The 24821-nt window shown below is 40.7% G+C and overlaps 1 protein-coding gene across 3 annotated transcripts in view; it reads left to right on the top strand.

Moving 5' to 3' along the window:
* Positions 1-24821, top strand: part of DNAAF9 (dynein axonemal assembly factor 9) — a 163959-nt gene that overhangs the window by 46624 nt on the left and 92514 nt on the right. For all 3 annotated transcript variants that reach the window (XM_008019482.3, XM_037990851.2, XM_037990852.2), the window contains exons 8-10: positions 11356-11454; positions 16343-16398; positions 19486-19621. In XM_008019482.3, coding sequence (XP_008017673.3) covers positions 11356-11454; positions 16343-16398; positions 19486-19621 — 291 coding nt within the window. The remainder of the gene's footprint in view (positions 1-11355; positions 11455-16342; positions 16399-19485; positions 19622-24821) is intronic.

The raw sequence follows: 24821 nt of genomic DNA, 5'->3' as shown, positions 1-24821 counted from the left end.
ATATTTTAGCCTTTGTGTGCCTTACGGTCTCAGTGGCAACTACTTGACAATGCCACAGTAGCATGAAAACAGCTCTAGACAGTCTTTAAACAAATGGGTATGTCTGTGTTCCCAGGAAACTATTTACAAAAATACATGGCCTGTCTATATCAGGATTGGGGGGAAATTTGCAATGAGGAGCAACAAACAGAACTAAAGCTTTAGGACTCTACTCTGGTTAGGCTGGTCAGTAGTGTCTCTCGGTGGCCGTAGATCGATATGCATGGTCATGGACTTAGAATTAGCCATTTCTTCAAGGAGCTTCAGTGCAATTAGCGAGGAACAATATTTAACAACCAAGATCTGGGCATTAGGTATGTTTCTTGCTTCTGTGGGGACATTGGTTTTAGGCCCTTTGAGTGGGCATGCTGAGAAAATAAAGTAAAAGAATCATAAGGAAAGGAAAAGATACAGTTTCAAAAATTGTATTTCCTTGAAAGCACAGAAGGTTTGAATCTATATATTGAAAAGTGCAGACCAGGCACAGTGGCTCACGCCTGGTGAGGAGGCTGAGGCAGGCGCATTACCTGAGGTCAGGAGTACAAGACCAGCCTGGCCAACATGGTGAAACCCCATTTCTACTAAAAATACAAAAATTAGCCAGGCACAATGATGCACTCCTGTAATCCCCACTACTCAGGAGGCTGAGGCAGGAGAATCGCTTGAATCCAGGAGGTGGAGGTTACAGTGAGCTGAGATCATGTCCCTATACTTCAGCCTGGGTGACAGAGCAAGACTCCATCTATAAAAAAGAAAAGAGGTCAGGTGCGGTGGCTCACACCTGTAGTCCCAGCACTTCAAGAGGCCAAGGCGGGTGGATCACGAGGTCAGGAGATGAAGACCATCCTGACTAAAAATACAAAAAATTAGTCAGGTGTGGTGGTGGGCACCTGTAGTCCCAGCTACTCGGGAGGCTGAGGTAGGAGAATGGCAGGAACCCGGGAGGCGGAGCTTGCAGTGAGCCGAGATCCACCACCACACTCCAGCCTGGGTGACAGAGCAAGACTCCATCTGAAGAAAACAAAAAAGAAAAGGATATACCATGCCCCAGAGAAAATTGTCCAACAATGGTCAACACTGAGACATATTTTAATAAAGTTACTAGACTTCGCCCCAAGCCCTGAATCCCCCCAAAAAACAGTAAAATCCTTTGGCATCCAAGTACAGATAAACTAGAAAAATGCAGGATGGCCTTGAGTTTCTCCATAGCAGAAAAAAGATGAAGCAAAACACCTATAATAAAATCCTCAACAAAAACGTAACACCCACATTTTATTTTATTTATTTAAAATGTGTGTGTATGTGTGTGCGTGTGTGTGTGTGTGTGTGTGTGTGTGTGTATATATATATATATATATATATATATATATATATATATTTAGAGACAGGGTCTTGCTGTGTTGCCCAAGTTGGAGTGCAGCAGTGATCATAGCTCACTACAGCCTTGAACTCCTGAGCTCAAGTGATTCTTGCACCTCAGCCTCCTGAGAAGCTGGGACTACAGACGTGCATCACCACACCTGGCTAATTTTTTATTTTTCTCTAGAGATCAGGTATTGCTGTGTTGCCCAGGGTGGTCTTGAATTGCTGGAACCTGGGTGGCAGAGGTTGCAGTGAGCCAAGATTGTGCCACTGCACTCCAGCCCAGGCAACAACAGCGAGATTCCATCTTTAAAAAAAAAAAAAAAACCTGAAAAACTAAGTAATAAAGATATAAATAACAGCACAAAGTGAATTGAACAGTAAAAGATAAAGGTGGATGGGTGAGGAAGGAGGGAGTAGGAAAAAGAAGTACACTAATTTTATTATTGAACATGGTCAGAGATTAAGGAAATTGAGCATTAAGGTTTTTCTTTCTTTTTTTTTTTTTTTTTGAGACAGTCTCGCTCTGTCACCCAGGCTGGATTGCAGTGGCACAATCTTGGCTCACTGCAAACTCCACCTCCCAGGTTCCCGGCATTCTCCTGCCTCTGCCTCCCGAGTAGCTGGGACTACAGGCGCCTGCCACCACGCCCAGCTATTTTTTTTTGTATTTTTAGTAGAGACCAAGTTTCACCGTGTTGTCCAGGATGGTGTCGATCTCCTGACCTCATAATCCGCCCGCCTCGGCCTCTCAAAGTGCTGGGATTATACGCTTTAAACACCGCGCCCAGCCCGAGCATTAAGATTTTTACATTAGTTACAAGGTAAACACTAGCACTCAGTAATAATCTTTTGTTTTGTTTTGTTTTTGAGACAGAGTCTCACTCTGTTACCCAGGCTGGAGTGCAGTGGCGTGATCTTGGCTCACTGCACCCTCTACCCTATAGGTTCAAGCGATTCTCCTGCCTCAGCCTCCTGAGTAGCTGGGATTACAGGCACATGCCACCACACCGGGCTCATTTTATATTTTTACTGGAGATCGGGTTTTGCCATGTTGGCCAGGCTGGTCTTGAATTCCTGACCTCGAGTGATCTGTCCACCTTGGCCTCCCAAAGTGCTGGGATTACAGACCTGAGCCACCACGCCCGGCCTCAGTAATAATTTAAATAATGAAAACACTATATATCAGAGTATTTGAGAAACAGCTAACGGAGTGCTTATAAGAAATTTTTAATTGAAAATAAGTAGCCAAGTGAAGAAGGGGAGAAGAGTAAGGAAAGAATTCACTGCATGGAGAGCAGAAAATAATGAAATAGAACATAGGAAAGTGGTAGAACTCATACATAATGCCAGCACCGGTACTTTGAACCTGAGAATAATGAAATAGAGAAACCGTTAGCTTAATTGTGGTAGGTTATATATTTTTTTATAACTTTTTTTCCCCTTCATGCCCTTGTTGTAGTTGACAGTATTCTTTCCTTTACACTGTTGGCCCTGGTCATATGGAAGGTGATTGGTCATAACATGATATATCTGACCAGAGGCCTTTGGTGTTCTTGTGTAATTTTTCTTGCCCTCTTACACTCTTGCCATGAGAACTTTTCCCAGGTAGTTGCTGCTTTATGTGTCGGTCCTGAAATGACACACATAGAACAGACTGTAACAGCCCAGCTGAGCCGTAGCCAGCCTGGAGACCTGTAAGCAATAACCTGACTAATAAACTCATCTAACAAGAAAAAAAAAGGGAGAAAGCAGAAATTTCAAAAGAAGAAAAAAGAGGGCAGTGATAGAACAAGGAAGTTAAGAGTCATAAGAAAGTAATTGCGTCACTTCAATGCAAATACATTTGGTTAAAGGTTAATTAAAATAGGCCCCAGAATAGATAGAAAATCTAAAATAACTGATTTTAAAAAGGCAGAGAAATTACCAGGAACACATTTCATGAGTGAATTCTCCTAAAACCTTCAAATATAGTTTGAGAGCTATTTAAAAGTTCAGATCCAGCCAGGTTCTGAACTGAGTTCTGAATTCAGGCAGGATTAGTGGCTCACGCCTGTAATCGCAGCACTTTGGGAGGCCGAGGCAAGTGGATCACCTGAGGTCAGGAGTTCGAGACCAGCCTGGCCAACATGGTGAAACCTCATCTCTACTGAAAATACAAAAATTAGCTGGGCGTGGTGGCACATGCCTGTAATCCCAGCTACTTGGGAGGCTGAGGCAGGAGAATCACTCGAACTTGAGAGATGGAGGTTGCAGTGAGCTGAGATCGTGCCTCCAGCCTGGGCAACAGAGTGAGACTCTATCTAAAAAAATAAATAAAAGTTCAGATCCTACCGTTAAAACATTTTAATGTAGTGATGAACTAAATCAGATCAGACAGCACTGAAAAAGAACATCTTGTAAACTTTTAATGAAATTAGCTAAAAAAAAAAATTCAGATAGCACTGGATCTGAAAAAAAAAAAAGAAATTAGCTGTTATCAAAACTCATAAAAAGAAACTGAAGAAAATGAAGACTACAGACCACTATTATGAATATTGATACCAGTATTTTAAGTTAAATATTAGCAAACAGAACCTAGTATCATATTAAAATAAAATTCTATGAAGTAGGGTTTTTTAAGGGTTCTGTATTTAGTTCAGTATCTGGAAATCTATTAGTGTAATTGCTATACGAATTTTTCCTCTTGGAGCCTTTTATAATGACTCCATAGATACTAAAAAAGGCATTTGATAAAACTGAACATCTGTTCTATTTAAAAATTTCTTTTTTTTTTTTGAAACAGAGTCTCACTGTCACCCAGGCTGGAATACAGTGGTGCAATCTCAGCTCACTGCAGCCTCCACCTCCCGGGTTCAAGTGATCTCATACCTCAGCCTCCTGAGTAGCTGGGGCTACAGGTGTGCATCACCATGCCTGGCTAATTTTTGTATTTTTAATAGAGACGGGGTTTCACCATGTTGACCAGGCTCGTCTCAAACTCCTGACTTTAGGTGATCTGCCTGCCTCGGCCTCCTAAAGTGCTGGGATTCAGAAGGCATTAGTCACCGAACCCAGCCTCTGTTTAAACATTTCTAATTAAAGAAGATTGTAAAAGAAAAATAACATCTGAAATTTTTGGTTTTTAAAAAAAATCATCATCCCCTGGCTAACCTAATTATGAAAAAAAGTGAAAATGCACAAATATACGAAGAATATAAGAATTAGGAAGACCAATTTAACCGCAGATAAAGAAGAGAGACAGGTAATTTAGTAGTATCTGCATGCAGTCTCCTCAATTGAGGAGACTGCAGGTCACACATAGAGGCCAGAATAGCACTGTAGTTTTTTTTTGTTTTTTTTTGGTTTTTTGTTTTTTTTTTTGGTTTTTTGTTTGTTGTTGTTGTTGTTTTTGAGACGGAGTCTTGCTCTGTCGCCCGGGCTGGAGTGCAGTGGCCGGATCTCAGCTCACTGCAAGCTCTGCCTCCCGGGTTCACACCACTCTCCTGCCTCAGCCTCCCGAGTAGCTGGGACTGCAGGTGCCTGCCACGTCGCCCGGCTAGTTTTTTTGTGTGTGTGTTTTTTAGTAGAGAGGGGGTTTCACTGTGTTAGCCAGGATGGTCTCGATCTCCTGACCTTGTGATCCGCCCATCTCGGCCTCCCAAAGTGCTGGGATTACAGGCTTGAGCCACCGCGCCCGGCCAACACTGTAGTTTTAAGAACATTGCTGGTGTCCCTAGAGTCAGTGGATAGGGTCCACTCGGGAGAGCATCTTTAATTGCACCTGGAACAGCAGTGACATCATGCAACTGAAGCAGCAGCAGTGGTGATCACCATGGGCTGTAGAGCAGGCTCTTTCCTAGTTTTCTGATTTCCTATGAGCTTGGTATTCTTAGATGATTGGAAGAAGAAGGAAGCCCTTTTGATGTGTGATAGTGGACTTCCATCCCAAAAAGTACAGGCTGAGAGCCAGATTTAACTGTATTTGGAAATAATAAAGTAAGGTGATAACTCTGCCTGGAAGTGCTCAGGATTGCTTCTCAGAGGAGTCATGTGTGGTAATCAGAGATTTTCCAGAAAAGGGAGAAGGTGGTAGAACTTTCTAGACAGAGAGGGAAGGAGGCTGTCTGAAAGCCCCAGAATTGTCCTCTGCTGAATTTTGAGAGAAGGTGCTCTAATGTGGCTGCTTTGCCCTCACTGGTATTTAAGCTAGTCCTAACGTAACTTGGGGAGGGTACAATGAATATGGACTTGGAGCCGCCCAAGAGCTGCTTCTGCTGGATGCCAGCCTAGAGCCAAGAGTTCTGTTTGAAGTTCAGTATCCTTGTCCTCTGGCTAAGGGCCAAGGCACAGTGGCATGGTTCCTGCCTTCTGTTGCTTCTTTCTTCTGGATTTGGCCTTGAAGAATCTGAATGATAAACTTTCCATCCACCTCACCAGTTCCACTTACTTACAACAGTATCCATTTCCACAAATTCAGTGTTTATGTTGGGGAAAGTTGGGAGAATAGTGTGCCTACTGGAAAGCACACAGGTTCTAGGTATCTTGTCTAGATATTTTTCCGCTTTTGCTGCTTGTTAGTATTGAATCCTCAGGCAAGTCACTTTATTGCTTGGTGCCTCAGTCTCTTCTCTAAAGTGGGCATAGAGAAGTAACAAAGATGTCAGGAAGATTTAAAAGGACAATATACATAAAACAACATTTCATATAGAATGCTGGTGATTTTTAGTATGAGTCATTGCATCTTGCACTGGAAAAATAGAATGTACATGGAGCTAAAGTCAGTACTTAATGATTCATTCTACCTTATTCTATAATTAGTACTGACATATCCACCTCCCTCAGGGGTGATTTTTTGGGGAACAAAGTGCCTATTTTCTTCTCTGTAACTCCTAAAGCACACAGTGTTTTTCACCTACAAGTTAGCAGAGAATTGATATTGCTTAACTGGTTGACTGCTTCCTGTCATAGACCCAAACCAAAATGGGTGTCACCAGGTAGGCCATTTAAGTGGAAATATACCTCCTGAGTCTGTTTCTAATAGAATTGAAACACAGTGTATTCTGTATTAATAGCCTTTTTTTTTTTGGTAGGGGTTGGGGGACAGGGTCTCACTGTATTGCCCAGGCTGATGTGCAGTAGTGCTGTCTTGGCTCACTGCAACCTCATCCTCCCAGTCTCAAGTGATTCTCCCACCTCAGCTTCCCGAGAGGCTGGGACTACAAGCACTTGCCACCACACCTGGCTGATTTTTGTGTTTTTTTTGTAGAGACAGGGTCTCGCTATGTTGCCTGGGCTGGTCTCAAACTCCTGGGCTTAGGTGATCCGCCCACTCCCAGAGTGGATGAGCCACCACACCCGGTCCCTTTTTGTTTTAAGTCTCACAAAGTGAAGCATTCTGGTAAAGCTGAAGAGGTTGGGCAGAGCCAAGTAAGGAAGGCAAAGATGCACTGTGAGATGGGTGGCTTTGGGCACAGCTTCCCTGAGGCCAGTGATGTGCATTATGAATATCTGAGAGAGAGCAGACAAGTGTCAGGATGTTGAGGGGAAGGCTCAGTTGTATATATTTATTTACATGTATATACATGTTATATATATGTTATATATGTGTGTGTTATGTATAACATGTATATACATCTGTATACATGTTATATATAACATACATGCAATTAATATATATGTATATATATAAAAATATTTTGAACTCATAGATTTAAACATATTTGATGTGTTTATATACATTGCAATTACCATCTTTCTCACAGCCAGCCTTGGGCTGACCTGCAGTAGAGGCAGTACTGAAGATATCTAGTGTGCAAGATCTGATAATAAGCACTTGATACAGGTTATTTTACTTAATTCCTGTAATATCTCTGCAAGGTAGATAGTAGTCATCACAGTTATATAAGGTATTTGAAGCTCAGGTTAAGTTCCTTGCCCAAGGTCACACAGCCAGTAAGAGGCAGAGATTCAAGCACAGGTTTTTCTGAGTTGAAATTTTCTTTAACTGTCGGAATGTGAATGACAGCCAACTTGAGAAGGAGAGTAGATCTGGGACCAGAGAGGTCAGACAGACGTTGAAGGTCTGCAGTTAAAGTGTTAGTTGGAAGCGCTAGAAGTGTATTTATCTCCAGAGTCTAGAAGGGGATAATCCAGTGCCAAAGTGGAAAGATTGCCCTGGGCCCAGGATACAGGACACTGACTGGACCTGATAGCAGTGAGCCAGAAACCCAGACCCAAAAGGATTGGTTTATCAGGCCAAGCCACAGAGGTGGGATGGCAAGGCATTCTAACCCAGGACCCTGCAGATTACCGTTACAAGTACATGCACATTTGTATTTATAAAATACTATGTAAAAATAAGTTGAGAGAACATTTCCCAAAGTGTTTACAGTGATTCTTATTCTGTTTACTGTAATGAACAAATAATACTTAGGCATTTGCTTTTAAAGACTTTTCATTATTAAAATAACATAGATGGCCGGGCATAGTGGCTCACGCCTGTAATCCCAGCACTTTGGGAGACCAAGGCGGGCGGATCACTTGAGGTCAGGAGTTCGAGACCAGCCTGGCCGACATGGTGAAACCCCATATCTACTAAAAATACAAAAAATTTAGCTGAGATCATGCCACTGAACTCCAGCCTGGGTGACAGAGCAAGACTTTGTCTCAATAAATAAATAAATAAATAAAATAACACAGACTCAGAAAATAGCATAAAACTGATGTACAATCTAATAACTTAGTATAAAGCAAAGCAACAGAACCTCCATTATCTCCTTCCTCTTCCCACAAGAGTAACACTATCATGAATTCTATGGTAGTCATTTCCTTACTTTTCTTTGCAGTTTTATCATCCAAATGTATTTTATAAACATAGTTTAGTTTTGTTTGCCTGCCCTGTATGCATGTGTGTGTTTTAGGTTTCTTTTAATCTGTAGGTTTTCTCTCTCTTTGTTCCCCTGCCCCCTAGCTGTCTGTTGAAGAAACTAGATCATTTGTCTTATCGTTGCCATCAGTTGAAAATTTTTTTTTTTTTTTTTTTTTTTTTTGAGATGGAATCTCACTCTTGTTGTCTAGGCTGAAGTGCAGTGGCATGTTCTTGGCTCACTCCAACCTCCGCCTCTTAGGTTCAAACAATTCTCCTGCCTCAGCCTCTCCAGTAGCTGGGATTACAGGCGTGTGCCACCGTGCCTGGCTAATTTTTGTATTTGTAGTAGAGATGGGGTTTCTCCATGTTGGCCAGGCTGGTCTTGAACTCCTGACCTAAAGAGATCTGCCTGCCTTAGCCTCCCAAAGTGCTGGGATTACAGGTATGAACCACTGCGCCTGCCCCAGTTGAAATTTTCTTAATTGTATTCCCATGATGTAGTTTAACATTTTCCCCGGTCTCCTGTATTTTCTGATCATTGTTAATTGCATCTAGAGGTTGAATCAGTTTCAGGGTTGATTTTTGGAGAAACGACTACTTCCTACAGGGTGTTATATTCTTTATCAAGAAGCACATAATGTCTAATTGGTTCTCTTTTTGTTTTGTGAACAGCAGTTGATGTGTAATCCCTAGATTCTTGGTTCATTAATTAGATCCTCAATTCACCGTTGCACAATGGTGTTATTCCAGTTGTGTATATATACATAAATATATTGTATATATGTATATTGTATATATTTTGAACTCAGATTTAAACATATTTGATGTGTTTATATCCATTGCAATTGCCATCTTCAGTGATGCTCAAATTTTTCTGTCTTTGGATAATGAACTCCCTTCAAGTTGGTTCACAATTTAACAGAATCTTATTTTAACAGAATGCTAATAGTCTTTGATAACTTCCTTGCCAGCTGCTATGTTAAGATATCCCAGCCTTGTCTTGTACATTTCCTGTCTGAGACCCACACTCAGTCAATTCTCTAAAATGTTCTGGTTTCTTTGAATGAGAAGTGGTATTTCAGCACCCCAATCTGAGTGCTAGAAGTACTCATTGCTGCTGGTTTGGCCATTGTTTCTAGATCTCTTCAGTAGATAGAGCTAGGAAATATTTTCTATCTCTTTCTCTCTCTGTCTCCCTCCTCCTAATATGTGTTTGTATGTATATATAGATACCTGTATACGCACAGATGTTTTTTGTTTTATCCTACATTATATATAAAACATACTCAGAAAACACTATCAGCACTGTCACCTACATGATGACTAAAAAGAATTTTTTTGGGGGGTAGAGATGGGGGTGTCACTATGTTGCCCAGGCTGATCTCAAACTACTGGGCTCAAATGATCCCCTCAGCCTCCCAAAGTGCTGGGATTGCAGGCATGAGCCACCATACCTGGCCAGAATTGTGTGTGTGTGTGTGTGTGTGTGTGTGTGTGTGTGTGTATGTATGTGGTATCATATATAATATGCATGTGTACATATGTATACATAGATACACACACATCTGTATAGATATAGATATGGATAGGTAGTCTGGACAGCAAGTAGAGAATGTTTACATTGTCTTCCCAGCAGTGTTGCCTTGTGCTTTATGTCTAGGGCCAGAAGTAGAGTCAGTACATGGCTAGCACAGAGGTCTAAGTACTTGTATATGCTTGAGAGGAGGAGGGCATAGATCTGGCCAATGAGTTTTGGTGCAGCAAATAGAATGCCTGCTATGAGCAAGGCACTAGACTGGGTGCCTAACATACATACCCTTCCATGGTGCAAAATTGATAGTGAAGATGACTGTCCAATTTGAGTACCAATTATTAGCAACTTCAAAATAAGGACAAGGATAATACTTGAGGAGTATCTTAAGCAAGTCCTAACTGGTGGGTTTTTTTTGTTGTTGTTGTTGTTAATTGATGATGCCTTCAAGAAAAGCCAATAGCAAAAAGCAATTTGTAGTGCTTAAGAATAAGAAGGAGTTCAGAGAGGATGCTAAAAAGCAGCTGGGGTGGGGAATGGAGGCCGCATGTAGAGGAGAGTCAGCAAAGAAGGGTTTAGAGTTTCTCAGTACTCATGTGGTTACTAGAAAGAGGGCAGAAGAAAGGAGAGGGCTCTGTGCCACCCTGCCCTTTAAAGTCAATCAGTCCTTCAACAAAGCTGCTCAGATGTGACCCTTTTGGCACTGGACATGGTACCATCCTTTAGGTGCCCTGTAAATAAATTCCTCCCAATAGGGTTGCTAAAGTAAGATGTTTAAGGATCATTACTGTCCATTCATTCATTCATTTGTTCGGACAGAGTCTCGTTCTGTCACCCAGGCTGGAGTGTATCAGCACAATCCTGCTTTACTCCAACTTGGTCCTCCTGGACTCAAGCGATTCCCCCACCTCAGCCTCCTAAGTAGCTGGGACAACAGGTGCGCACCATCAAGCTCAGCTCATTTTTTTTCATGGTTTTGTTTTGTTTTGTTTTGTTTTCTTTGTAGAGATGAGGTCTCATCTTGTTGTCCAAGCTGGTCTGGAACTCCTGGGGCTCACATGATTCTCCCACCTTAGCCTCCCAAAGTTCTGGGGTTACAGACATGAACCCCTGCTCCTAGCTGTCCTTTTAAACGGCTTTATTTGGAGTATAATTTATGTACTATAATATTCATCCATTTTAAGTGTACAACTCAATTATTTTTAGTAAATTTATAGAGAACGTTTTCATCAGCCCAGAAAGTTCCCTTGTGCCCACTTGCAGTCAGTCTCCGTCCCAAGCCTAGGCAACTACTAGTCTACTTTTTGCCTCTACAGGTTTGCTTTTTCTGAATATTTCACATGAATGGACCACATGTCAGGTAGTTTTTTTTATATCTAGCTCTTTCACTTGGTATAATGTTTTTGAGATTCGTCCATGTAAGTAGCATGTACTAGTAGTTTGCTACTACCTTTTAAAATAGCATATATAAATGGTCTGGTGTTTTGAGATAAGTTACAGTTTCATAATTTGCGCTTTCTAAAATACCTCCTTTATGTGACCAAACACATTAACTTTTTCCTTTTTTTCCCAGGATTTGGTGGCTTTTGAACATCAGTGGACTAGCTTCTTCGCTAATTTTGACACAGAAATTCCTTTCCTGCTAGAACTTTCAGAATCTCAGGCGGGTGAGGTATGTAAGGGAAGGGTCAAAGAAGAAGAAGAAAATGGTTAATTTATTTATTGTTTTAATTTTTTATTTAATTTTTTTCAAAATACAACACTATCAATTCTAATTTATCATTTCTTTAAGCTGTGTTGTATACCATAAAGAAGTTCCCCTCCATGCCAACCCTTTATAAAAAGCTCTTTTTTTTGTGTGCCGGCTTCTCCATTAGAAGTATTTTTGCTTTGCAGTGTGGTGGTGCCAGGAATTCTGGGCACTGGTTAATAGACATAGGAATAATTCTCCACATGGGAGTAGCACACCTTTGTCAGTTTAACCTCCAGATAATGAATGCCAAGATGTCTTTCCAAGCAGATGATGCTAGTCAGCAGTTACCAGGCTCATGAGTAAACCTGAAGTATCTAGATTGACAACCAAGACACAGGACAGCCTCAAAAACTAATCACCAGGAAGGATCTAAGGAACCCTTCTAAGCTTGCATTGTAGCCTTCTTGGGTACTCGCTGCAGCCCTCAATTCTCCTGTGCTCCCCTGTGGCTCAAAGCAAACCCTCCTGCTGATGGTTTGGAGCTGGAATTGATCTTTGTTGTTATGCATTTTACCTTTCCTTTTTTTTTTTTTTTGAGATGGAGTCTCGCTCTGTCGCCCAGGCTGGAGTGCAGTGGCATGATCTCAGCTCACTGCAACCTCTTCCTTCAGGATTCAAGCAATTCTCCTTCCTCAGCCTCCCAAGTAGCTGGGATTACTGGCACACACCACCATGCACAGCTAATTTTTGTATTTTTAGTAGAGATGGGGTTTCACTGTATTGGCCAGGCTAGTCTCGAACTCCTGATCTCAAGTGATCACCCACCTCGGCCTCCCAGAGTGCTGGGATTACAGGCGTGAGCCATTGCACCCGGCTACCTTTACATATTTTATAAACCCCACAATACAATGCTCTTATTTTTCTTTAAACAATTACCTTTTTTAAGGATTTAAACAATGGGGAAAAAGGTCTTACGTATTTGCCCGTGTGTTGCTTCTGGGCCTTTTGGCTAAGGTCAAATGTAGTATATTTACCCATGTTGTTGCTCTCTCTGGTGCTCTTCATTACTTTGTGTAGACCCAGACTTCTCCTTGTCATCCTTTTCCTTGAAGGAAGGTCTTTAATATTTTTTGTGGTATTAATCTTCTGATGGTTAATTCTTTCAGCTTTTGAATGTCTGGAAAACAAATCTTTATTTCGCCTTCATTTTTGAAATATATTTTTGCCATGTCTAAATTCTAGATTGACAGTTTTTACCTTTTGATACTCGAAAGATCTTGCTTCAGTGTCTTCTTGCTTGCATTATTTCTGTGGAGAAGTCCTTCATCCTAATCTTTGTACATACCGTAGTCTTTTATCCTAATTTCTGAATATAGCAGGCCTTTTTTTTTCCCCTCTGGCAACTTTTAAGATTTTCTCTTTATTACTGATTTTGAGTAGTTTGATTATGGTGTGTCTCGCTGTGGTTTTCTTCATGTTTCTTGTGCTTGGATTTTGTTGAGCTTCTTAGGTCTGTAGATTTATAGTTTTCTTTAAGTTTGGAAAGTGTTCGCTCTTCATTCTTCAAACGTTTTTTCTGTTCCATACCTCTCTTCTTTCCTTGAGGGACTCCATTTGCTTCTACATTAGACCACTTGAAGTTGTTCCACATCTCACTGATATCCTTTTCAGTTTTCGGGGTTCTTTTTCCTTTTTCTATTACTATGATTCTATGAGTGAAAGAGATTCCAAAAGGTATACTCAAGTGTCACTATCGTTTCCTGTTACTCTTTTCTTATTGCCTTCTTCTTTCCACCCATTTTCCCCACTCCATTGACAGTAGGTAACAAACCTCTTGAGTTTCTCATGTATTTTTTCTATTTCATTTGCACAAATGAGCAAATATGTGTGCATTTTCTCATATTGTTACCTTTCTAACATTGGAGAGTAGCATATAGTCATTTCCACTTAACAGTACGTCCTGGAACTCTCTCCCAGTCCTTTTTTTTTTCTTTGTTTTCTTAACGATGTAAACATATTCAAGTCAGTTCATTGAGATCTTCCTCATTCTTTGTTAGAATTCATAGTACTCCATTTTGTGGATTTGTCTTAATTTATTCAGCCTCTCTTGTGTGTGCACATACTGAGGTTGTTTCTAATATTTTGCCATTACAAACAGAGCCATAGTAAATAACTCAGCGCTTATGTATGTTCCCATTGTTGGAGGTATATATACCTAGTGATGGGATTGCTGGGTCAAAAGGTAAGTGCGTATGTCATGTTGTTAGTTATTGCCAAATTTCCCTTCAGAAGGGTTTTACCAGTTTGCATTCCCACCAGCACTGTATGAACGCCTGTTGCTGCACAACTTCACCAATAGAATGTATTGTCATACTTTAAAAATTTTCAGTCTCACAGATGAAAAATAGTGTATCAGTATTGTTTTAATTTACATTTCTCTATTAGTTAAGTTGAACATTCCCTCATATTTGATGGCCATTTTATATGTTGTTTACGTGTTGTTTTTCCATTTTAATATTAGTACAGTATTATTAACTGAACTATAGAGCATAGGTTTTAGGAGGGTTTTTTGTCTCCTGGTTTTTTTTTTTTTTTTTTTTTGAGATGGAGTGTCGCTCTGTCGCCAGGCTGGAGTGCAGTGATGCGATCTCGGCTCACTGCAACCTCCACCTCCCATGTCCTCTCGTTTTTAAAAGTTTGTTATATATTTGGGCTATTAGCATTTTGTCTCTAGTATATACTCCAGATACTTTTTCCATATTTATCAGTTGGTTTGTTTATAATTTTTTTTTTTTGCCATGCAAGCATTTTTCTTTTTATGTAAATTAATCTGCCTTTTCTTTTATTGCCTCTGAATTTTGAGTCATTATATAGGGAAAGGCTGTAATTGAAAGTCACCCTCTAGCGCTTGTATGGCTTGAATTTTTACATTTAGATCCCTAATCCAAATGTAATTCATGGGAATATGTTGTGAGATATGGATCTACTTTTATTTTTTCCCTCAAATGATTACCAAGTTAGAATCCCAGCTATACAGTTCACTAGCTCTGTGACCTTGGACAAGTAAATTAACTTTTGTATCTTTGTCAACTTATCTCTAGAGGGGAAATAATGATAGAATGAAGCTCATAGGTTGTTATTAGGGTTGCTTGAGATGATAAGTGCCTATCACAGTCACATGGTAAGCCCACAATAAATTTTAAGTATTATGTTAATCTATAGTTTTTACAAATCAGTAAGACAAACATTAGAACTCCAGTTGAGCCAGGTGCAGTGGCTCATGACTATAATCCCAGCACTTTGGAGGCCAAGATGAGTGGATCACTTGAGGTCAGGAGTTCAAGACCAGCCTGACCAACACAGTGAAACCCCATCTCTACTAAAAATACAAAATTAGCCAGGTGTGGTGATGCACGCCTGTAATCCCAGCTACTTGGGAGGCTAAGGCAGGAGAATTGCTTGAACCTGGGAGGCGAAGGTTGCAGTGAGCTGAAATCATGCCATTGCGCTCCATCCTGGGCAACAAGAGCAAAACTCCACCTCAATAAATAAATAAATAAATAAAATACTCCAATTGATAAATATCAGAGAATGTAAATAAACTGTTAACTAATGAAGGGAAATCCAAATGGCCACTGAACATGTCTAAAATACTCTACTTCATTACAAAGCCAAGGGGTATAAAGGAGACAACAAACAGTGAGGTCCGATTTTTCATTTGTCAACTTGGCAAATATATTGAAACCATTTCATAGGCAGTGCTTATGAGGAGATCATGAGACAGGCACACTCATATTGTAGGTAGACATGTACATGGATAGAACTTTCTTAAAAAACAATTTGGCAACATGGTTCTGCCTTTTTGTTCTGTGATTTCATTTCCAGATCTGCCTTAAGGAAATCATCAGAGCTGCAGATGAAATTTATTAAGTTCATTACATGAGAGGTGTTTGTGTGTGTGTGTATGTGTGTATGTGTGTGTATTTTTTTCCATTATATTGAAGAATTAATAATAATATAAATTTCCATGAACAGAAGACTATTTAATAAAGTTTAGTGCAATCATATATTGTCTATGGTGTACCATAGAGAAAAGATTTGAAGAAAATTTACCAAAATGTTAATAGTTTTTGGACATTATAGGTGGTTTTTATTGTCTTCTACAATGAACATGCATTAATCAGAAAAAAAAAAACCAGTAAATATTATTTAGTGGGATTAAAATTACTATTTGAATTTTTGGATCCTTTGGACATGAGAGCATGTGTGTTAAGTTTTGATTAGTGTTTAGCCTGACACTATGCATCCAAAAGCTGAGACTTACTTCATTGATTTCCCAGGAAACTTCCATCAGTATACTTCGAAATTCCTTGGATTCCTCCTCATTACTGATTTTAAATTAGCACAATAGTATATATTAATTTATTGGAAATGTAGAAAATTTTTTTTTTAAATCTCCACATGATTAGCAACTTGGACCATAGATGGTGATTGGTCCAATTTTCTTTCAGTAGTTAAACACTGTAAAATAAAAGGATTTTTTTCTTTATTTTCCTTTTTGCAGGTTTTTGCCTTTTTTTCTTTTTTGGTATTACTTTGTTTGCCACTTACTCCTAAAATTCATATTGCTATTCACCATACACATCTTTCCATGTTCTTATAGTAATCTACAAACAAACATCTCTCTCTTTCTGTAGCTTTCTCTCTCTCTCTGTCACACACGCACACACACAAACACACACACCCACACACACACTCACACACTATGCACTCTCCTGAAGCATGTGTGTACATACATATGTGAGGGGTTTTATGACTGTTTTACCAAATTGTGGTCTTAATATATACAATGTTGGCTTCTTTTTAGCCATTCAGAAGTTATTTCAGTCATGGAATGATCTCTAGCCATATAACTGAAAACAGGTAAGTTTCTTTCTTGGGGAAGAAGGGTGAATGGTGATAGAGAAAATGGAGTTGGCAAGGGGGTTGGCTGTCGGGGTACATCCAAGTTCAGAAGCTAGAGTCAGGAAAATATGGGTTGACTTTAATTATCACAGGGTAAGAAATCTATACTCTCTAAATGTGTCTGTTTCACTGCTTTCATTTTTATTTTATTATTTTATAGTAAACTAGCTTTTAAAACACTGTTGTCGGTCGGGTGCGGTGGCTCATGCCTGTAATCCCAGCACTTTGGGAGGCCAAGGTGGGCAGATCAGCTGAGGTCAGGAGTTTGAGACCAGGTTGACCAGTATGATGAAACCCCATCTCTACTGAAAATACAAAAATAGCTGGGTGTGGTGGCATGTTCCTGTAATCCCAGCTACTCAGGAGACTGAAAGAGGAGAATTGCTTGAACCCAGGAGGCAGAGGTTGCAGTGAGCCAAGATGGTGCCATTGCACTTCAGCCTGGGCAACAAGAGTGAAACTCTGTCTCTAAATAAATAAATAAATCCCTGTTGTCTGCTAAAATCTAAAGAAAGGAATTTTTTGTTTTTTTTTGTTTTTTTTTTTTTTGAGACGGAGTCTCGCTCTGTCGCCCGGGCTGGAGTGCAGTGGCCGGATCTCAGTTCACTGCAAGCTCCGCCTCCCGGGTTCACGCCGTTCTCCTGCCTCAGCCTCCCTAGTAACTGGGACTACAGGCGCCGCCACCTCGCCCGGCTAGTTTTTTTTTTTTGTATTTTTTAGTAGAGACGGGGTTTCACCGTGTTAGCCAGGATGGTCTCGATCTCCTGACCTCGTGATCCGCCCACCTCGGCCTCCCAAAGTGCTGGGATTACAGGCTTGAGCCACCGTGCCCGGCAAGAAAGGAATTTTTAATTTCATTCCTGGCTCAGGAAAATGACAAGAAGCAAATGAAAATAAATAAATGGGACCTAGTTAAATGAACATGCTTCTGCACAGCAATAGAAATAATCATCAGAGTACACAGACAATCCTCAGAATGGGAGAAACTATTTGCAGACTATGCATATGACATATGCATAGTCCAAGGGCTGGGCAGGGGAGCAACAGTGTCTTACAGGGAATAAAAGGGATCAGATGTGAAGGTCCAGCCCCACGAAGAAGATGGGTTCAGTGAGGGTTCGAAAGTGTTTCCTCCCACATCTCTTTTGTCATGATCAGCAGGAGATAACTTCCTCTGATGGATAGAGAGGACATCTTTTCTCTCTTTTCTTCCCCCAGTTTCAATCCAATCTAATAGTACCCTGGCTAGGACTCAGAGTCATATTTTTCTGCCCGAAGTGTCACCTCACTTGAATTAAACTTAAGAAGAAAAATCAGCCATGCTTACTTTTAAAAGCCCTTGTTTGCCTGAAGCTTAAGGTAGTATTTTTAAGAGAGTGAAAAGAAATGCAAAGAATTCTTTACATGACACACACTAAGGGCAATTTAGGAAGAAGATAGAGGATAGAATCATCAAATATTCACTGAGAAACGTACAACATACCAATCAAGAGAGATTCGTGGTTTAAAAAAAGGAAGCAAATATGATTACTGCCCTCAAAGTTTATAGGGTAGTGGAGAAAAAGACATTAATCACACAGCTTAACAAAGAAATCTGTTATGACCAACTCTGATTGGTGCCATGAAGGAGAAAAGAGTATAGTACTTTGAAGCCCATCACAGGAGAGCCCAGCCCCCTCCAGGAGAGAGCTGAACAATGAACAGAGATAACTGGGAGTAGGAGGAAGAACAGAGACCCTGAGACAAGAACATAAGGGACATCAAAGAAAATGATCTTGGCTGGAGTATTGAAGTTGGAGTTGAGTGGCCTTCCATGGAGCTGAGAAAGTTCACTAGATCATACAAGTTCTCTTTAGCCATGTTCAAGATTGTGGCCCTTCTCCAGAAAATAACATAAAGGCAGTAAATTGGCATGTTTAAAAGATTATCATCACTGCAGTGTAGAGAATAGGAGGGCAAGAGTGGAAACAGGGAAACAGTGAGGAAGTGTTGCAGTTGTCCAGGGAAGAAATGATGGCAGCATGGACTAAGGTTGTGGCCATGAAGATGGAAGAAAATGATTAAATAGGAAGGCTTTTGGGGAGGTTGATTATATCTGGAGGGGGAGGAAGCAGAAGTCCAGGAGGCCCTTCAGATGGCTGGGTTCCTGGGTGGATTGTGATGCCATTTATTTCCTGCAAGAACTGGAAGGGGAGGAGACATAGGGAACATAATCACAGAGGAGAGGAGGGAGCAGCAAGCTGCGGGTAAACCCTGGGACTATTTGGAGACCAGGTGGAAGAGGAGGATGACTGACTGGGGAGACTGAGGGGAAACAGTTCTTGCAGTGGAGGGTGGAGGGAGTCAAGTGCTTCTCAGAGACCAATGAAGGAAGGAAGACCTGAAGACCATCTGTTGAATTTGCTCTATGCTACATGAAAGTCACTTGGTGACTTTGGCAAGAACTCTCTGGATGAAATGACTGAGGAAGCTGATTAGAGTGGGCTGAGGCGTGAGCAGAAAGTAGAAGAAAGTAGGGGAGAGGAAAAGTTCAGCCAAGAGGGCAGAGAGGAAGGGGATGGGTACAGAGTCAGATGTGTGGTATTGAGAAAATTTGCAACCCTCCTGTGCTCCTTCCCTATTGAAAGTTACTCAGGAATTGATGACTGCTCTATTGTCTGTCTAGTGCAAGTATCATAACTGTCATTCCTTAAGACTCATTTATGTTAAAATTCTGTTTTATAATACCTGAGTTTTGCTCTATCACTCTATCATGGACAGCAAACTTATGGAACTTATTCCTCAAAAAGTGGGACATGCTGAAAATACAAACTTAGCTTGAGTTTAGTTTTGTCCCTAAATGTTAACTGATCCCTATGGGTCAGTAGGGAGACAACTGGCATCCCTTTCCAACCAGCCAGGGACATTTGGTCGACTGTACTGACTGACTGCTTTGCTAAGGCTGCAGGTGTCGCCCAGAAAAGCCTGAGGACTTATTAAGGTCATGGAAGGTTGCCTTGGCCAAGAACTCTTTTCTAATCGCATGTTTTTGACTTCGCTCTCTAGTCCTAATCGGCAGCCATTTGTTCTCTTTGGTAATCACTCCACACGAGAAAACCTGAATGCTGGCAACTTTAACTTCCCTTCTGAAGGACACCTGGTACGAAGCACTGGTCCTGGCGGGAGCTTTGCCAAGCACATGGTAAGTGGCTGGACTGCCTGGTGCTTGGTTAGTTTTATTGTGGGGGTGGGGTGGGTGGGGGGAGCTAGACAAAAGGAACCTTTTCCAGTTAGTGTGTTGATGTAACCCTGAACTTGAAGTTGTTTTAGAGTGAAAAGAAGTGATTAGAAACTGTGTGTACTTTTTTCTGTAGGTACTAGGTATGATTTGAAAACATCACATTTAATTTTGAAATATTTGAAGGAAAAACGTTAAGAATATAGTTTCACAAACCAGTCTTTAAGTTGTCAGGGTAATATTGTCAATAGAATTTTTAAAATTCAAAATAATTTGAGGATAGTTATTCCAAGCCTAAGTTTGTTACGCCTTGACTATTACATTTAAGGACAGAAACCAACCTTGATGATCATTGTTTATTGAGAGTGCCAGAGAGAAGATTTTTGCATTTGGTGGCAGATTGTCTGCTGCGTTCCTTTAAAAAAATATTAGACCTGAATATAAGACACTAATGACTGTGAAAGTCTGTGCTATCTCAGTGGAATTTTAAGTATTTTCAAAATGTCCTGGCAATCAGGAAAGCTGTGGTTAGTAGGTACTGGTCTTTTTGTTTGTTTATTTTTTGAGACAGGGTCTCTGTCACCCAGGCTAGAGTGCGGTGGCACAGCCTTGGCTCACTGCAGCCTTGACCTCCTAGGCTCAGGTGATCCTCCCACCTCAGTCTCCTGAATAGTTGGGACCACAGGCACATGCCACTGTAACCTTCCTGTCTTCCCTAGGGGAGGGGGAAATAGCTAAGAAACACCTTTGATGGTCACAGCCTGGAGACACAGGCCCACTAAAAGACTGAGATTTAACCGTAAAATCATGGAATGTTTCCCTCCCCCATTACCTTAGCACAAGTCTACAATACAACAGCAGGTTACTGCTGACAGAGCTGCAAGGTACAGTCCATCTAAGGTGGAGTTCACAGGGAACCCAAAGAAGAAAAATGGGGAAGAAAAATAGAAGAGTACTAGAGGGATTTGAAGTCCCTGGCACCTACAGCTTCAAAAAACATTAAACAGAACCCAACTCCCAGCTAGATTAACATAAAATCCCACATTAAAAGTCTGTTTCTTCAGTTCCTGTTACCTGATACATCATTTTTGGCTTTCAACAAAAAATTACAAAGCATGCTAAAAAGCAAGAAAAAACACTATTTGAAGAGACAATGCGACCATCAGAACCAGACCCAGATATGACTCATATTTTGTAATGTACAGATTATTAAAAATAACTATGATTAATGTTAAAGGCTCTAATGGAAAACATAGGCAACATGTAAGAAGAGATGAATAATGTAAGCAGGAAGGTGAAAACTTGAAGATAGAATCAAAAGGAAATGCTAGGATTCAAAAGCACTGTAATAGAAACAAAGCATGCCTTTAATGAGCTTATTAGTAGAGCAGACATATCCAGAGAAGGAATCAGTAAGCGTGACATCAGTCAGTAGAAAATTCCTGAACAGGAGTGTGAAGAGAAGAAAACAATGAGGAAAAAGAAAATCATCTAAGAACCAGCTGGACACAGTGGCTCATGCCTGTAATCCCAGCACTTTGGGAGGCCGAGGCAGGTAGATCACCTGAGGTCAGGAGTTTGAGACCAGCCTGGCCAACATAGTGAAACCCCATCTCTACTAAAAATACAAAAAATTAGCTGGGCATGGTGGTGGGCGCCTGTTATCCCAGCTACTAGGGAGACTGAGGTGGGAGAATCACTTGAACCTAGGAGGCAGAGGTTGCAGTGAGCCGAGATGATGCCATTGCACTCCAGCCTAGACAACAAGAGCAAAACTCCGTCTCAGGAAAAAAAAAAAAAAAAAAAAAGAAATCATCCAAGAACCCTGGGACAATTTCAAAAGGTATACATGCCATTGCACTCCAGCCTAGACAACAAGAGCAAAACTCCGTCTCAGAAAAAAAAAAAAAAAGAAATCATCCAAGAACCCTGGGACAATTTTAAAAGGTATAATGTGCATGTACAGGGAGTACCTGAAGAAGAAAAAGAAGGAAATGGAAGAAGTACTTGAAGTATTAATGGCCAAGAAATTTCCAGAATTCATGACAAAGGCACAAAACCGCAGACCCAGGAAGCTTAGAGAACAACAAGCAGGGTAAATACCAGAATATATATGCCTAGACCTATCCTGTTCAAACTTCAGAAGATCAAAGACAAAGAGAAAATCTCTTAAGAAGCCAAAGCGGGAAATAAAACACCTTACCTATAGAGAGGAACAAGGATAAAAGTTCTGGTGGACTTCTTATCAGAAACCATACAAACAAGAAAAGAGTGAAATGATATTTTAAAGTGTTGAATGAAAAAACACACCAACCAAACCACATTTTATATCCAACAAAATTATCCTTCAAAAGAAAAGGGAAGAAACAAAAGAGAAATGCTTTCTCTTTTGTTTTGTGAGAGTCTGTGGTACTGTCACAAAAAATCCAAACAAAAAAATTGAATTTATCACTAGCAGATCTGCCCTGTAAGAAATGTTAAGTTGTTCTTTATGTGTGTGTGTGTGTGTGTGTATATATATATTACATATTTTAATTTTATATAATTTATATGTGTAATATATAATATATATGTAATATGTAATATATATATCAGAAACCTGGATCCACATAAAGAAAGGAAGAGCATCAAAGAAGGAATAAATGAAGATAAAATGAAATATTTTATATTTCTTATTTTCTTATTCCTTATTATTTTTCTTATTCCTTATTTTTGTAATAGTAACAGTGTATAAGTGATTACAGCATATAGATAAGTGAGTGGCAGCAATGTAATAAGGCACAGGAGGGAGGACATAGGAGTACTCTGATACAAGTTTTATGCACTACACACAAAGTGATAGAATGTAATTTGAAGGTGGACTTAGATTAGTTATTAATTTATATCACAAACTCCAGGGAAACCACTAAACATGTCCAGGTTTCAATTGAAAAATCACTAGAGCTCTCAAACTCAGTGAGAAAAGACAGTCATCAGTGCCAGCACTAGCAGAACACAGATGTGAGAATTAACTGACAAGGATTTTAGAGCAACCATCATAAAAATACTTCACGAGGTCAGGAGATCAAGACTATCCTGGCTAACATGGTGAAACCCGGTCTCTACTAAAAATACCAAAAAAACACACAAAAAAACAGCTGGGTGTGGTGGCACGTGCCTGGAGTTCCAGCTACTCTGGAGGCTGAGGCAGGAGAATTGCTTGAACTTGGATGGCGGAGGTTGCAGTAAGCCAAGATCACGCCACTACACTCCGGCCTGGGCGACAGAGCAAGACTCCGTCTCAAAAAAAAAAAAAAAACCACTTCAGTGAGCAACTACAAATACCCCTGAGTAAATGTTAGAAAGTTTCAGCAAAGAAATAGAAGATGTGTAGAAAAACCAAATCAAGACCAGGCGCGGTGACTCATGCCTGTAATCCCACAACTTTGAGAAGCCGAGGCGGGCGGATCATGAGGTCAGGAAATCGAGACTATCCTGGTTAACATGGTGAAACCCCGTCTCTGCTAAATATACAAAAAATTAGCCGGGCATGGTGGCAGGCTCCTCTAGTCCCCAGCTACTCGGGAGGCTGAGGCAGGAGAATGGTGTGAACCCCGGGAAGTGGAGCTTGCAGTGAGCCGAGAGCGCGCCATTGCACTCCAGCCTGGGTGACAGAGTGAGACTCCATCTCAAAAAAAAAAAAAAAAAGAAAGAAAAGAAAAACCAAATTGAGATTTTAGAGTAAAAATAGACCAGGCTCAGTGGCTCACACCTTTAATCTCAGCACTTTGGGAGGCCAAAGCAGGTGGATTACATGAAGTCAGGAGTTCAAGACCAGCCTGGCCAACATGGCGAAACCCCGTCTCTACTAAAAATACAAAAATCAGCCAGGCATGGTGGCAGGCGCTTGTAAAATCCCAGCTACTTGGGAGGTTGAGGCGGGAGAATCACTTGAACCTGGGTGGCAGAGGCTGCAGTGAGCCGAGGTTGCACCATTGCACTCTAGCCTGGGAGACGAGCGAAACTCCATCTCAAAAATAAATAAATAAATAAATAAATAAATAAATAAATAAATAACAGATTAGTCAAAGTTAAAAACTCAGTGAATGGGCTTAATGGCAAAACGGAAATGAGAGAATAAAGAATCAATGAACTTGAAGATGGAACAATAGAAATCATCCATCTGAACAACAGAAAATAGACTGAAAAGAAAAACTGAACAGAACCTCAGAGAGCTATGGGACTCTCACAAAAAGCCAAATATTCATATTATTGGAGTACCAGAAGGAGAGGAGAACGAGGATGGTACTTAAAAAATGAAGAAATATCGGGAGGCTGAGGCAGGAGAATGGCGTAAACCCAGGAGGCGGAGCTTGCAGTGAGCTGAGATCCGGCCACTGCACTCCAGCCTGGGCGACAGAACAAGACTCCGTCTCAAAAAAAAAAAAAAAAAAAAAAAAAAAAAGAAGAAATAAAGGTTGAAATTCCCCCAAATTTGGCAGAAGAAAACCCCCACAAAACTATGGATCTAGAAAATCAAGAAGCTGAGTGAACCTTAAACAGGATTAAACCCCAAAATACCCACACCAATAAATACCAAAGTCAAATTGTTGAAAACTACAGACAAAAAATCTTTTTTTAAAAAAATGAGGTCTCACTCTGTCACCCAGGCTGGAGTGCAGTGACTCAATCTTGACTCACTGCAACCTCCGCCTCCTGGGTTCAAGCAATTCTCATGCCTCAGCCTCTTAGCCTCTTAAGTAGCTGGGACTACAGGTGTGCGCCACCATGCCTGGCTCATTTTTGTATCTTTTGTAGAGACGGGGTTTTGCCATGTTGGCCAGGTTGGTCTTGAACTCCTGACCTCAAGTGATGCCCTGCCTTGGCCTCTCAAAGTACTGAGATTACAGGCTTGTGCCACCATGCTTAGCCCAAACAAAAAGTCTTGAAAACAACCAGAAAGAAATAACACCTTACCCATAGGGGGAAGACAATTTTTTTTTTTTTTTTTTTGAGACGGAGTTTTGCTCTTGTCACCCAGACTGGAGTGCAGTGGCATGATCTCGGCTCACTGCAACGTCTGCCTCCCGGGTTCAAGCTATTCTCCTGCCTCAGCCTCCCAAATAGTTGAGATTACAGGTACCCACCACCACGTGGCTGATTTTTGTATTTTTAGTAGAAACGG

This window comes from Chlorocebus sabaeus, chromosome 2 (genome assembly GCF_047675955.1).
Source record: "Chlorocebus sabaeus isolate Y175 chromosome 2, mChlSab1.0.hap1, whole genome shotgun sequence".
Lineage (NCBI taxonomy): Eukaryota > Metazoa > Chordata > Mammalia > Primates > Cercopithecidae > Chlorocebus > Chlorocebus sabaeus.
Note: the sequence above shows the minus strand (reverse complement) of the source record. Positions and strands in the feature narration are given on the sequence as shown.